This window comes from Pogoniulus pusillus, chromosome 41 (genome assembly GCF_015220805.1).
Source record: "Pogoniulus pusillus isolate bPogPus1 chromosome 41, bPogPus1.pri, whole genome shotgun sequence".
NCBI classification, from domain to species: domain Eukaryota; kingdom Metazoa; phylum Chordata; class Aves; order Piciformes; family Lybiidae; genus Pogoniulus; species Pogoniulus pusillus.
The window spans coordinates 2047196-2061341 of record NC_087304.1 but is presented as its reverse complement, the minus strand read 5'-3'; the positions used below and the strand labels follow the sequence as shown (position 1 = coordinate 2061341).

General features: G+C 55.6%; 1 protein-coding gene across 1 annotated transcript in view; it reads left to right on the top strand.

Moving 5' to 3' along the window:
- The window catches only part of ELL (elongation factor for RNA polymerase II), a 57175-nt gene that overhangs the window by 32659 nt on the left and 10370 nt on the right, over positions 1-14146 (top strand). The window contains exons 4-8 of the mRNA XM_064175060.1: positions 1587-1750; positions 4474-4727; positions 8285-8409; positions 10597-10696; positions 13505-14000. Coding sequence (XP_064031130.1) covers positions 1587-1750; positions 4474-4727; positions 8285-8409; positions 10597-10696; positions 13505-14000 — 1139 coding nt within the window. The remainder of the gene's footprint in view (positions 1-1586; positions 1751-4473; positions 4728-8284; positions 8410-10596; positions 10697-13504; positions 14001-14146) is intronic.

Sequence of the window (14146 nt, the reverse complement as noted above, 5' to 3'; positions counted from 1 at the left end):
TGCTGGGGGAGAACATCCATGGGCAGCAGTGTGCCCTGGGGGCCAGGAGGCCAATGGGAGCCTGGCGAGCATTGAGCAGAGTGTGCCCAGCAGAGCCAGGGAGGTTCTTCTCCCTCTCTGCTCTGCCCTGGTGAAACCTCATCTTGAGCACTGCCTTCAGTTTGTGGCTCCCCAGTTGAAGAGGGACAGGGATCTGCTGGAGAGAGTCCAAGGGAGAGCTGTGAGGATGATGAGGGGACTGAAACCTGCTGAGGGCCCTGGGGCTGCTTAGTCTGGAGAAGAGAAGACTGAGAGGGGATTGAATCAATGCTTCTCAATCTCTGAGGGCTGGGGGTCAGGAGGTAGGGACAGGCTCTGCTCACTGCTCCCTGGCACAGGACAAGCAGCAGTGGATGGAAGCTGCAGCACAGGAGGTTGCAGCTCAACACAAGGGCAACTTCTTGCCTGGAAGGGTCCCAGAGCCCTGGCACAGGCTGCCCAGAGAGGCTGTGGAGTCTCCTGCTCTGGAGACTTTCAAGGCCTGTCTGGATGTGTTCCTGTGTGCCCTGAGCTAGATTGGATGGACCTGCTCTGGCAGGGGGTTGGAGTCTCTGATCTCTTTGGGTCCCTTCCAACCCCTGACACCCTCTGATCCTGTGATCCCTCCACAGAACTCCGAATCATGAGATCGGTAGGAAAAGGCTCTTAAGATCCACTCCAACTATTCCCTAACTCTGCCAAGGCTGAGCCTAAGCTGTGGCCCTCAGCACCACATCCCTGCATCTTGGAAACCCCTCCAGGGGTGGGGATTCAGCCACCTCCCTGGGCAGCCTGTGCCAGGCTTTGAGAACCCTTCCAGTGAAGAAGTTTCTTCTCGTGTCCAACCTAAACCTCCCTTGCGGCCACTCGAGGCCTTTTGCCCCGTGATTGCTGGGGAGAATCATAGATCATAGAGTCATAGAATCAACCAGGTTGGAAGAGACCTTCAAGCTCAGCCAGTCCAACCTAGCACCCAGCCCTAGCCAGTCAACTAGATCATGGCACTAAGTGCCTCAGCCAGGCTTTGCTTGAACACCTCCAGGGACGGTGCCTCCACCACCTCCCTGGGCAGCCCATTCCAATGCCAATCACTCTCTCTGCCAACAACTTCCTCCTAACATCCAGCCTATACCTTCCCTGGCACAACTTGAGACTGTGTCCTCTTGTTCTACTGCTGGTTGCCTTGGAGAAGAGGCCAACCCCCACCTGGCTACAATGTCCCTTCAGGTAGTTGCAGACTGCAATGAGGTCAGCCCTGAGCCTCCTCTTCTCCAGGCTGCACACCCCCAGCTCCCTCAGCCTCTCCTCACAGGGCTGTGCTCCAGGCCCCTCACAGCTTTGTTGCCCTTCTCTGGACACCTTCCAGCACCTCAACATCTCTCTTGAATTGAGGGGCCCAGAACTGGACACAGCACTGCAGGTGTGGCCTGAGCAGTGCTGAGCACAGGGCAAGAATAACCTCCCTCGGCCTACTGGCCACACTGCTCCTGAGTCAGCCCAGGGTGCCATTGGCTCTCTTGGCCACCTGGGCACAGAGAGAGCCCTTTCCCATTGCCTTTCTTTTGCAGCAATGGCAACATCCACTTGGATTGCTTGGGGAGCATCCAGGACAAGATCACAGTGTGTGCCACGGACGACTCCTACCAGAAGGCGAGGCAGAGCATGGCGCAGGCGGAGGAGGAGACGCGCAGCCGCAGCGCCATCGTCATCAAACCCGGGGGCAGATACGTGGGTAAGCAGCACCTGCAGCTCAGGAGGGTCACCTCTGCCTTCTGCAGTCAAACCCAACCTGTGCTTGACCAGGAAAGTTTTCAAGAAGCCTCTGGTAGCTCCTGGGGGCTGTCTGATTTGTCAGGATGCTCCTGCCCTCCTCTTGCGGCTTCCATCTTCACCCCAGAGCATGTGCTGGTGTTGGTGTGCCCCTGAGGGCTGTCTGTGTGCAGCCACAGCACTCTGCTGACACTGCTGGCACCTGGGCACGCTGCTGGTCCAGCTGAGGCTTCTGTGAGGTCGCTCAGGTGTCCCACATCTGGTGTGTGCCTGCACTGGAGAACATCACACAAACATCTAGGGTGCAGATAGCAGGGTCCTGGCTTGTGCTGCCTGCGGGCTTGGGGCACAGCAGCTTGTGACACATGAAGGAGAAGACTGGGGGAGGAAATGAACCCATGGCAAACAGCTTTGGGCTCCAGGTCCCTGGGTCTCCCTGCAGAGACCTGGCTTTGGGCTCAGGTCCCTGGGTAACCCCAGTCTGGTCACAAGCTCAGGCCATAAACATTAACCAGAAAGCAGAGTTCTGAGGGTGTCCTTTGGGGCCAGCTGTGTCTGCTCTGCTGCCAGCCCCTGCTCAGAGGATGTCTGGGAGCAGAATAGTGAGTGGCAAAATGGAGAAGTGTCCCTGAGTCATTGTTTTATCGGCCAAGTGCTCAGAGCTGAGCACTCAGATAGTGATCAGGAAGGAAATGCATTGATTTCCTGCAGGCTGCTCTGGGGTAGCTTCTGCCCAGAGCATTACAGTAAGGGGCTGGAGCTGGGGAGAAGCTGCTCAAAGCAAATTGCTTCCCAGAAAGATGGAGCAGAGCTTGGGATTGCAAAATGCTCCTGCAGAGAGATTGACAGCTCAGGGCTGGGGGTGCAGCCCCCCGGTGGTGCTGTGCCCTGCAGGTGAGCAGTCAGGGTTTGAGACACTGATCCAAGAGGGAAGGACCTGGGCAAGGGCAGTTCCCTGGTGGGCAGTGTGGACTGGCAGTGCCAGCCCCATCAGCTGATGGCTGCTGGCACCCAGAGCTGCAGGGAGAGGCCTGGGGCTCACCTTGCCATCAGAACACCAGCTCAGCACTTCAGCCTCCCTGGAGCTGTTCCAGGCAGCTCAGATGTGGGAGAATGCCTGTGAAATGTTGAAATTGGAGAGCAGCAGGAGAGAGGAGGTGGCCACCAGCACCTGAAGGTGTCTGTGTGGGGGATGTGTGCTGCTCACAGCCCAGCTCTGGGACTGAGCAGCTCTTAGGTGTTCACACTGCAGTCATTAGAGCACCTCCTGTTCTGCCTTCTCTTCCCCTGGGTTCTGCTTTGTCTCATTTGGGCTCCATCTTTAAGCAGAAATATCCTGGTGTGATATTTGCTGTCCATGACCTCTAAGAGAGTTAAAGCAGGTCTAGGAAGCTGACACATCTTCTCTAGTCCTATTTCTGGCAGCCAGGTCCAGCTGAGTTCTGACTTTTGGGGATGTTCTAAGGTCTGAGTTGTTGTTTTGCTGCCTCTTGCCCTAGCTGGGCTGGGCTGGACTCGCTCACATCAGCGTGGGGTGAGGAGCCAGGAAGCAGAGCCTGTTGTGCAATCTGCAGGGCAGTGACACCCATGCTGCCCTCACCAGGGCTTCAGATGACTCAGTTGCAGACACTGCTTCCTAGACTGCAGCTCTGCCCTGCTGGAAACAGCCTCCAGAGCTCCCAGGACATGCTGGCTGCTGTTTACCCTGCTGAAGGGCACTTTCTTGATCCAAAGTGATTATTGATTGCTTCTGTGTGGTTTAGACCTTGGACCCTACACATTTATTTTTGTGCAGATGCTGATTTTGCCTCTGGGAGCAGGAACCTGCCCTTGTGCCCAGAACCCTTTGGTTTGTGCTGAGCATGCTGTGGGACTCGTGCAGGGTTCTTATCCAAGCTGCTCTTCAGTGGGAGCAGGAAAGATGAATTCTTGTCTAGTGCCGTCAGAAACTCAAGGACCACACTTGGGATGGAGTCTAGGAAGCTGCCTCTGAGGGCTTGGAATGAGCTTTGGAGCCAGTTTTGTGCTCTCCTCCGTGTGTAGCTGTGCCTGGAGGGTGCAGCAGTGGCTGCTGCAGGCTGGCAGGGGCAGTTGCCTGGAGCAGGCAGCACACTGGTGAACAGGCCAGGGGCCATGCTAGGCCCTGCTCAGCTGGCCCTGCCTGGGGTGGAAGGGAGGTGGACCCAGCCCCATGAAGTTGCCATTGTTCTAAAAGGAGAAACATCTGCTGGAGGGAAGCTTTTGCTGAGCTCAGCAGCAGGGAGCCTCTCATTGACCACTTCTGGTCTTTCCACTCCGTATTTTGTCTCTTCTCCATAATAATACAGAGCTTCCCTCTGCCAGGGAGGGGCAGGAATGGTTAGCTGAGCTGTGGGGATCCATGGGCTGGGGAGCAGTGAAAAGCTGGCAGACAAAGAGGGCTTTATGCAAGCTTGTGGCCAGTAGTGCTCAGGTTTCCAGGGCCTGGTGGTGCTGTTTACTTGTTCCAAGCCTGTCAGGAACCATCAGGCTCAAGGGTGCCGGTTCCGGCGGCGCAGCGGAGCGGCTGGGGTGTGCTGCTTGTGTTTGTCCTTCCCTGTCATCCCCTGGCACTGCCCACGGTCTGCTGAACTCCCTATATGTGTTGGCAGCCCTCTGGCCTTTGCAAGGTGACTGCTGCAGTTCACTGTTCTCATCTCATTTTAGGCAAAAAGGTTCAGGTGCGGAAGCCTGCACCAGGAGCTTCCGATGCTGTTCCCTCCAGGAAGCGCCCAACGCCAGTCAACCTTGCCAGTGCAATAAAGAGAGGCAATAGTGCCATATCCCAGAGACCCTTCAAAGATAGGGTTGTGCACTTACTGGCACTAAAGCCTTATAAGAAACCTGAGCTTATTCTCAGACTGCAGAAGGATGGACTTACTCAGCAGGACAAGGATTTGCTGGACAACCTTCTGCAGCAGGTTTGTACTCTAAGGGCGATGTCCTACCTCCCGTGGCTCTGAACCTAACCTGTGTGTGGGCCCTGAATGGCTCTGAGGGCTGTGTCCAGCAGCAGTTCAGCCTTCACCTTGCTCCTCTGCTAGAGACAGCAAAAGCCTCTGGTGTGGACATCTCAGGCTGGGTCTGGATAGCTGAGCTTTGGTGCGCCAGGTTCAGTCCCTTCAGAGGGACACTTCTGGGCTGGAATTGTCTGAGAGAGGCTCTGCAGCTCTGTGTTGTTGGAGCCTCTGAACCCCTCTCTTGGTTAACGTGGGCAGAAGGGAGCATGTGGAGTCACTTCAGAGGAACACTTTCAGTGAGCTGTGAGGAGAATCCTCCAACAGGGGTTCTAAAGGCTGCTTGGCTTCACAGAAGTGTTCTGGTTGGAAAAGACCTGGAAGGTCCTGGGGTCCAACCTGTAAATCTAAACACCTTTATTGACATGGACATAAAGGAACCTGTTGAGTCACTTTGAGATTCCTCCAGGAGAGGCTCTGCAAGCTGTTGGCTCTGTTCTAACCTCTGTAGTGGGTGTTTGGAAGATGAGGTTTTAATTTGGCAACCTCATTAGAGCTGTGTTGGGTTATTAACTCCTGGGATGCTTCAGCTTGAATGCTCTCATCCTGGAAACCCTCACTTGTGTCTCATTCCTGGGTGTACAGTGAGGGAGGAGAGACTGCAGCAGGCTGCCCAGGGAGGTCGTAGCTGCCCCCTCCCTGGAGGTATTCAAAGCCAGGCTGGATGAGGCCTTGAGCAGCTTGGCCTAGTGGGAGGTGCCCATGGCAGGGGGTTGGAACTGGATGATCTTGAAGGTGCCTTCCAACCTGAGCCATTCTGTGAGTCTCTTCAGTCTCTCCATTTCTGTTGACATGAGCAGGAAGCATCAAACACCCAGTGCAGATCCAGGGAGTATTTCCTCTGTGAGGATAAAACCTGTTCCTGCCCTCTCAGCTTTCCACCTCAGAGTGCTCAGCCCCATACCCTCCCTGCTTGGAGATGCAGCTGGGCAGGTGTGAAGGTGAAGCAGCTCCCTGCAGATCCCTCCCCTGTCAGGTGTGAGCTGGCTGCCAGCTGGAGCAGTCCTTGGCACTTGCAGTCACGTTGGAGCTGCCATTTTAGGAGCTGCAGTAAATACCTTTTGTTGCTCTCAGGGCAGACACAGCCAGGGGGGGTTACTGAAACGCTGCAGCTGCACTCTGCTGTCCTGAGCTTTGAGCTGTTTGGTTTTTTTTTCCCTTTACTCCTTTCCACAGCTCAAGAGCAGGCAGTGAGGAGCTGCTTTGCCCACAAGCACAGGGCAGGTCATGCTGAAAATGGGAGTTCTTGCTGGCACTGCTTGCTCCTTCCCTAGGTTTTCATCCTGGAGCCCTGTACTTTCTGGCAGTGCCAAAGTTCCTCCAAGCACCCTCTTGAATGCTATAAATAGAGTTGACTCCAGGTCTGCTGCCTCTGGTGAGCAGCTCTTTACCACTGCCCCCCACCTCCACCAAAGCACTTGCAGGCAGGCAGGGGGGTTGACAGTGGCCATGGGCAGCTGCCTGGGCTGAATGCTGAGTCTTTGACTGTAAATGTGTTGCTCATAAACTTAATCTTCCCTGCAGCCCTAGCAGGGCTCCCAGCCACGGGCAGACACAGATAAGCTAAAAATTACAGGCTGGGAGAGAGCTCCGCGGCTAAATGCGTCTAGGTGTGGGTTTCGTTGTACTCTTGCATCTCTCGTAGGACTCTCTGTTCCTGTTGGCCTTTTTGCCTCATTTTGCAAGGTTTCTATTTTTGGGAAGGCTTTGGGGTGGAGCTTCGCAGAGTCCCACACCAGCAAAACAAGGAGGGAGGGAAGGAGGGAGGTAGCAGCTGTGAGCCTCTGTGCAGAGCAAACGCCAGTGGCGGTGCCTGGGCTGACCCAGCAGAGCATCTCCAGCCGCGGCAGGCAGCAGGAACAGGAGAGCTGCTCAGAGAGGTGCTGGAGAAGAATTGCCTGCTTCTGCTTTTGTCTCTTGGGGGTGTTTATCAGGGGAGCTGAATGTAAAACACAGCTCGAATTCTCCTTACCTTTTGGCTCGGGCTGCTGGAAAGCTGACAGAGCTGGGAGGAAAAACAAAGTGTTGGTCGTGTAAACTGATACCTGAGCTGCTGGTCCTTGCCTGTCCAGGAGAGCTCTGCTCTGTCAGCTCTGCAGCCTTTGGCTTTTAAATCCATGGAGTTTTAATACTAGGTCGTAGTCTCCCTAAAGCAAAGAAGCTGAGCAGCATCTCGGCGAGTTCAGGAGCCCCCACTCCCTGCCTTGCCTCTCTTGAGGCTCGTAGTGCTGCGTGGAGAGCAGGAGCCCAGAGGCACAGCAGCTCCCAAGCCATGGAGAGCAGCCCTGGAAGGGATCCCCAGTGTCTGCAAGACCTTGTGCAGTGCAGGTGCAATCCAGCAGGCAGGCTGAGCAGCTGAAGCAGGGGGTTTGGGCTCTGGCAGCTGCTCAGCCTGGCTGCAGGCACAGCTCTTGGCCCCTTGGCTCCATCTCCCCTCTATGAACACAACGTTCCAGGTGTTGCTTTCTAAACCTGCAGAGCTCTGCAGTCACCCAGGAAGGGTTCACCAAGGAGAGGCCTGGGAGGCTTTTGGGATTGTGCTAACAGCTCCTCAGGTGTGTAACCAGCAGCAAGCAGTTAACTTTTCATCTGGACTGGGGGAAGACTGCTTGAGGTGGGATAACTCTGACCAAGTTGTTCCCATTCTAATCCAACCCTGTCAGACCCAGCAGCGTTTCCTACCTGTGCAGGCACCACGCAGAGCTTGGAGGGGGGGGAAGCTGCACAGCATGGAATGGGCTCAGCTGTCAGAAAGCTCCTGCAAGAGCTGGCTGCAGCACAGGAGCTGGGTGCAGTGTTACTGAGCAAACCCTGCCTTACAAGCTGCTAATCAGAGGCTTGGGGCTTGCCCTCAGGGAGTCCTCGGAGTTCTCCTCCATGAGGTGCAGCTGCTGCTGGTGGTGCACTGAAGGGCAGGGGAAATCTGCAGCCTTCCCTGGGCATTTTCTCCACAGCTCCTCTTTGAAAGCCTCTTTCTGCTGCCTGCTTTGCTGGCTCCTTCCCGAGGAATTATCTCCTGGCAATTGTTAACTAAACTGCAGTCACAGGAGCTGCCCTATCGGCTCCAACTGCTCCATCTGAGCTGGGGCACAGGTGTGATAAGGCAGAGCTGCCTGTTCCCATCAGGGTTCATTTCCAGGTATTTCCAGGAACTGATCTTGTGCCATTCCAGACTATCCAAGCTGAATAATCTGCTTAGCTATGCCTCGTTGCCCAGCAAACTGGATGTGCTTTGGAACCTCCTCATAAGCTCTTGCAGTGACAAGGCTGAAGGCAAGGCACACTTTGAGTAAATCATCTAAATCATTAGGAAATGAAGTTTAAAGCCTCTCCCTGTTCTCTCACCCCACTAACTGCTGCTGAGTGCTGAGGTTCTGCCTACAGCTGAGATCTCCTCTGGTGGGAGGAGTGAGAAAAATCAGCCCTAACAGCTGGCTTTTTGCAAATGACTTTTGTTTCAGGTGGCAAATCTGAGTGCCAAGGACAGCACTTTCACCCTGAAAGACTGTGTCTACAAAGAGGTGCAGAAGGACTGGCCTGGCTACTCGGAGGGGGACCAGCAGCTGCTGAAGAGGATCCTCGTCCGGTAATTACCATCTGGAGCTGGGGAGTGCTGGGCCAGGTCGAGCTGCTATAAATCAGGGTAGCTCAGGCAGCAGAGCTGTGCTAAGCTGAGCTGTTTGAACACGAAGCAGGTCTGGTTATCATCCAGGCAGGTGCAGAGGTTGACTAAACTTGGCTGTCAGAGTGGATGCACTCTTCAGGTGGTCTTAGGTTGACTTTCAGTCGTAGGAGCAGGCAGGTGAGGAGCAAAAGCTGTTCCAGTTGGGAGCTGATTTAATGGTGGTTTAAGATCCTGGGAGTTGGATGGATTGAGGCAAGCACAGCCTGATCCTTGCTGTCCAGGAGACACCTGTGCTCCTGCCTGCAACCAGCCCCTGGAGAGCTGAGCCGATGGCTTGGCCTCATGGCTAAAGATCTCTTTCCTCCACAGGTATTTCCTTAGGTGAAGCTCTGGCTGGCAGGCAGCAGGGCAGGAGAATTAATCTCCCAGGTTTCCAGAGGAGGATCCTGCTCTGAGTGTGCCTGGCCTGGCACAAGCTTTGTTCTGCAGCTGCCTTGGGTTTGGGGTTTATTTTGTGGCACCCTGGCAAAGCAGAGCCTGTTCTGCTGGAACAGCTTCCGTGGTCTGAAAGCACAATCGGCTTGGAGATGACTTTGTTAAACCAACAGAAACTTGCACTTAGAGCCTGCTAAAGCAAACCCAGCTGGTTGGAATGGCCTTGCTGGAGTGGGGTGGGGGGGGTCTAATGAAATGGAAAAGTACAGCTGCCCTACAGTCCTGGTGGCTTTCACAGCCAGCAGATTGCTCCCTGTGCAGAGCCAGGGGTGCTGCTGCCTTCTTTTCTTCCTCCTCTTTTTTTCTAGAATTGTGGCATTCAGTTCTGTGGAGGTCTATAAATAGGCCTTGGAAAGGATGTATTCAACTGTACAAACAAAGCCCTGCTCAGGCCAGTGCAGGTAATGAGGCTACAAAATGGGAAAAACAGACAGAGGTGAGGGCAGGAGGAGAGGACTCAAAGGGAGCAGGCACCAGGCGCTGGGCTTCACGTCGCTGCCTGTGCTTGTCTGCCTGGTTGCCTGGATCCAGCCAATTGTTCCATATCTTCTTGGTTTGCAGGTCTGGTTGCCACTTGCTGGTTCACTGGAGGCAGTAATCAGCACATCTGCAAACGTTAGGCCTGTGTCTGGCAGTGTCCATCTCAGGCTAGCTCTGTGCTCCTCAGCCTGTGGCTTCCACCTGTCTGCCATTCTGGTGAAGTGGTTTGCTGCTGCAGGAGAGCTGCAGGCTGAGAGTTGTCCTCTCTCATGTCACTTGCTTGAAATCCAGGATGAACATCTTAGGAGATCTTGGTGGGGGGGGTTGGCTGGGACCCCTGCAGATGTAGAGCACAGCAGCAGAACTTTGCATGAGGCAGCTCAAAGCCATTCTTAGGAAGCTCTAAATGTGAACCCTGTGGGGCAATGCTGCTGCTGCTGCCAGTGCCTGCTGGGGTCCTGCTATTCCTGGCCCCAGAGGGGCCTGCTGCTGTTCCTGGCCAGTGTTGGTTTCCTGATACCGATGAGTGGGAGAACTCACTCCTCAACATCTGAGCTTGGGCTTCAGCCCCTCTGCAGTGTGCTTGTGTCCTAAACTGTCTGCTGCTGAAGTCAATCCTTGCTGAGGCAAACTCAGCAGAAAGCTCTTGAAGCAGTGCCCTGCTTATTGAGCTGCATTTCAGCCAGCAGCAAGGGGGTGGAAATAAATATGAATACTCTGAACACCCTACAGTGCACTGAGCTGAGGACTGCTTTCCTGAGCTGCCCTCCCTCTGGTGCAATGTTCATGGCAGCAGCTCGAGAGAAAAGAGGTAAAACTGTCAAGAAAGTTCCATCTTCAGCAGGGAGTCCTCCTCTGCTCCCTCAGCTCTCGGCCCCAGCCGAGTCACTCGAAGGTGCTGCCTCCATTCACAGATTACAGAGGCCCTGGGGAGGCAGGGGGCAGGCAGGCAGCTGCCATGCTCTGGTGGTTGATGATTTCCTGTAGTAGTTTCTCCTTCCTGTATTTTGTCAGAGATCGAAACTGTCAGTGCCTGGACCAGCTGCTTTCAGGGCATCTTCAAGAAGGCAGGACAGGAGCCCAAAAGGCTCTTCTGGTCTGCAGGAAGGCTTGGAATGGCAGCAGTTGGCTTGTCAGGCATGGATCTGAGCAGCCCTGAACTCTGTCTTGCAGGAAGCTCTGCCAGCCCCAGAACAGCAGCGGTTTCCAAGGAGAAGCTCCTCCTTCCCTGAGCCCACCAAAAGACAACCTGAACTCCAGCTCTCCTCCTCAGGTGGGTGAGCCCTTCCCAGGGTGGTTGGAGAGGGAGCAGTCAGGTCCCCCTGGGGCTGCTCTTCTGCAGGCTCTCAGCCTCAAGGCTCTTTGCTCCTCAGAGAGCTGCTCCAGGCCCCTCAGTAGCTTCCCAGCCTCCTCTGGGCTCTCTCCAGCAGTTCCCTGTCTCTCTTGAACTGGGGAGCCCAGAACTGGACCCAGTCCTGCAAATATGGCCTCACTGGGGCAGAGGAGGAGGAAGAACCTCCCTTGCCTTGCTGGCCACACTCCATGCATCCACCTGGGCTCCCTGTTGGAGTTGCAGGGCAGGGAGCTGGAGCTTTACTCACTAATAACCGAGTGGCAGGAGGCAGTAATAAGCAGCTCCCAAACACGGTTGAGTTACTAAAAACCTTGACCTTTTGCAGCCTAATTGCTGTGACAGATCAGGAGCAGGTTGGGCTGCTCTTTGATTTGTTGGATGCCAGCTCATGGAGCTGTCAGGGGGGCCGTGTGGACTGGTTCTCCATGGCAGTGCCCTGGGCAGGAGCAGCTCTGCTGACGTGGGGCAGCGTCGGTCCCGCTGCTGCCGCTGCTATCTCGGTGCAGCCCTTCCTTGCCGGGGTTGTGCAATGCCAACTCCCCTCCTGCTGTGGGGCAGCCCAGACAAGTTGAGGATTTATTCTGCTCTTGCCAGAGGAATGTGTAATGCCTGCTTGTCTGGGCAGACACACTGAGGATTAGTGGCACAGAGTACGAGCAGGTAGCAGGAGTTAGGAGCTCTCTGGCAGCAAGGAGCAGGCAGAGCTCCTGTGGAGAGCCAGAACCATGCAGCTTGTCTGCCAGGTAGCTAAATTCCAAACCTCCTGCCCTGCTGTGGGCATGTTCCTGGTGAATAAAGAACGAGCCCTGTTGTTGCAGTCCACTCAGGCACAATGCTGCTGACAGGCTGCTCTGGGGGTTTCTTAACCCAGAGCTGGAAAACCACCTTGCTTCTGGCTGGATGTGTCTTTGAAAGACACAGAGGTCTGGGGGAGTTGTTTCTGATCTCTTGAGATGATCCAGTTGAAACTTTTTGTGTGACTGGTTTGCATCTAGACAGAGTGAGTGAAACAGGATGGGAAATGGTGCCAGCCAGCAACCCACAGCCAGCTGTGTTGGGCAGCTCTGGGGTACTCTGCAGCTGTAGCTTCTGTCTGGGAAAAGGGATGGTGCTGATGGGTGCAGTCCCAGCAAAGGACTGGGATTTGGTAGTCTGGAATGTAAAACATTTGGGGGAAAACTCAGTTGTGGAATGGAGGCAAAGATCAGCCTGGTGGTTCTGAGGGGCATGGCAGAGCTGCTGCCACCTCACAAGCTGAGAGGTGAAGCTGGATTTTGATGTCTCTGAGATTAGAGAGGATGGTCGAAGGTGGCACTTAGCTGTGTTCCTGTCCTGGCCCCTCCTGTCTCTGGAGGGCAGGTGGGGGTGTTGCAGACCAGGTTAAGCTGCCCTTGAGCCCCCCAGAGCTGCCCTTGGCCTGATGAGCAGCTCCTACTCCTCTTTAGAATTGCCCTGGCATGTGGAAAGGTTTCCTGCCACGGTGTCCTTGAGCCCCCCCCTCCCCAGCCCAAAATCAGCAAAGAGAAATGAAAACTGGGGAGAAAGCAAACTGGCAGCTCCCTGGCAAGGCAGCTGAGCACCCAGCAGCCCTCTGTGCCCGGCCAGCTTCCAGTGGGCAGCACATGGCAGTCCTGCCTGAGACACAAAGAAAACAACCAAGCACCCAAAGCAAACAGCCAGGGCTGCCCTTTGTTTTCCTCTGGGCACTCAGTAACCTTTCCTCAGAGTTCCTGCAGCCCTGTGCTGCCAGGGCAGGCACCCAGCACTGCACCGAGGGCTGCCCAAGGGCAGCTTGGCTCAGCTGAGCCCAGCAGCCATAGGTCTGGCTCCTTCCTGAGCTCCTCTTTCTGCTGCCTGGCAGATGGGTCCTTCACGGTGCCCCAGCCTCAGCCACACTCTGCAGGCCAGCTGCTTGCTGGGAGCTGTGGGCACACCAGAGCTGCTCCAAGTGCTCTGCCGCGGGGCGAGGGTGAAGCTTCTGAAGTTCACAGGCTCAGAGGATGTCAGGGGCTGCAAGGGACCCAAAGACATCATAGACTCCAACCCCCCCCCGCCACCCAATCTAGCTCAGGGCACACAGGAACACATCCAGATAGGCCTTGAAATGCTCCAGAGAAGGACACTCCACAACCTCTCTGGGCAGCCTGTGCCAGGGCTCTGGGACCCTTACACTCAAGAAGTTGCCCCTGGTGCTGAGCTGGAACCTCCTGTGCTGCATCTTCCATCCATTGCTCCTTGTCCTATCCCAGGCAGCAGTGAGCAGAGTCTGTCCCCCCCCCCTCCTGCCCCCCAGATAATGATAAACATTTATTAGATCCCTTCTCAATCGTCTCCAGCCTGAGCAGCCCCAGGGCCCTCAGCCTCTCCTTACCAGGCAGTGCTCCAGTCCCCTCAGCATCCTCACTGCCCTCCTTTGGACTCTCTCCGGCAGATCCATGTCCCTCTTAAACCTCTTCAACCCTGCCATACGATGCTGGGGGGACCATAGCGCTCGCACACGGAGCCGTGGCTTCAGAGCAGCTGCTGAAGCTTACCGGGGAGCAGCTTCGGCTGGCTCAGCCTCTGCGGGCCCTGCTGCTGCCGGAGCCTGGGCTGGGAGCCTTGCGGCGCAGCTCTGCCCTGGGGCGCCTCTGCGGTGCTGCAGCGCCACCTAGCGGTGCCCACCCGCAACTGCCCTCAGACCCCCAGGTTCATTCTCTGCTGCTCCTTCTTTTTTTTCCCCCCCAGAAACGATCCCAACCTCTGGAGTTTATCGATCCCTTGGCCAACAAAAAGCCCAGGATCTCGCATCTGGCTCACAGAACCCAACCCACGTTCAACGGGAAGCTGAACTCCTCCAACGGGAAGGACGCCCCCGCCCCGGCCGTGCCGCCGCCGCTCCCGGAGTCCGTCGGCTCCAGCTCCAGCCTGCCGGTGCTGGAGCTGCCGAGGCCTCACGATCCCCTTGCAGATGTCAGCAACGACCTGACTCACAACGGCAGAGACTGTGAGAACCCGGAGGCTGCTGACAGACTGACTCATCCCTTGCCAACAGACTGTCCCCAGACGAGCAAACACAACTGCAGCTCGTACCTCAAAAGCAAGAAAAAGTCCAAAAAGCACAAAGACAAAGAGAAGGAGAAGAAGGAGAAGAAGAGTGAAGAGAAGTGCAAAGAGGAGAAGCAGGACTGTGAAGTAATAAAAAATGCTGACTTACTTAGTGTTCCCCAGGAGCAGGTCACAGGTATGTATGGGCCGAGAGGTCCTCCTTAGCCTGTGCAAGGTTTTGGTACCGGCTGTGGGTGGTCTCTGCTCCACGTCTGAGGGAAGAGGTGGTGTCCACCCCCACAGAACCACAGGATCCCAGCGTGGTTTGGGTTTGAAGGGACC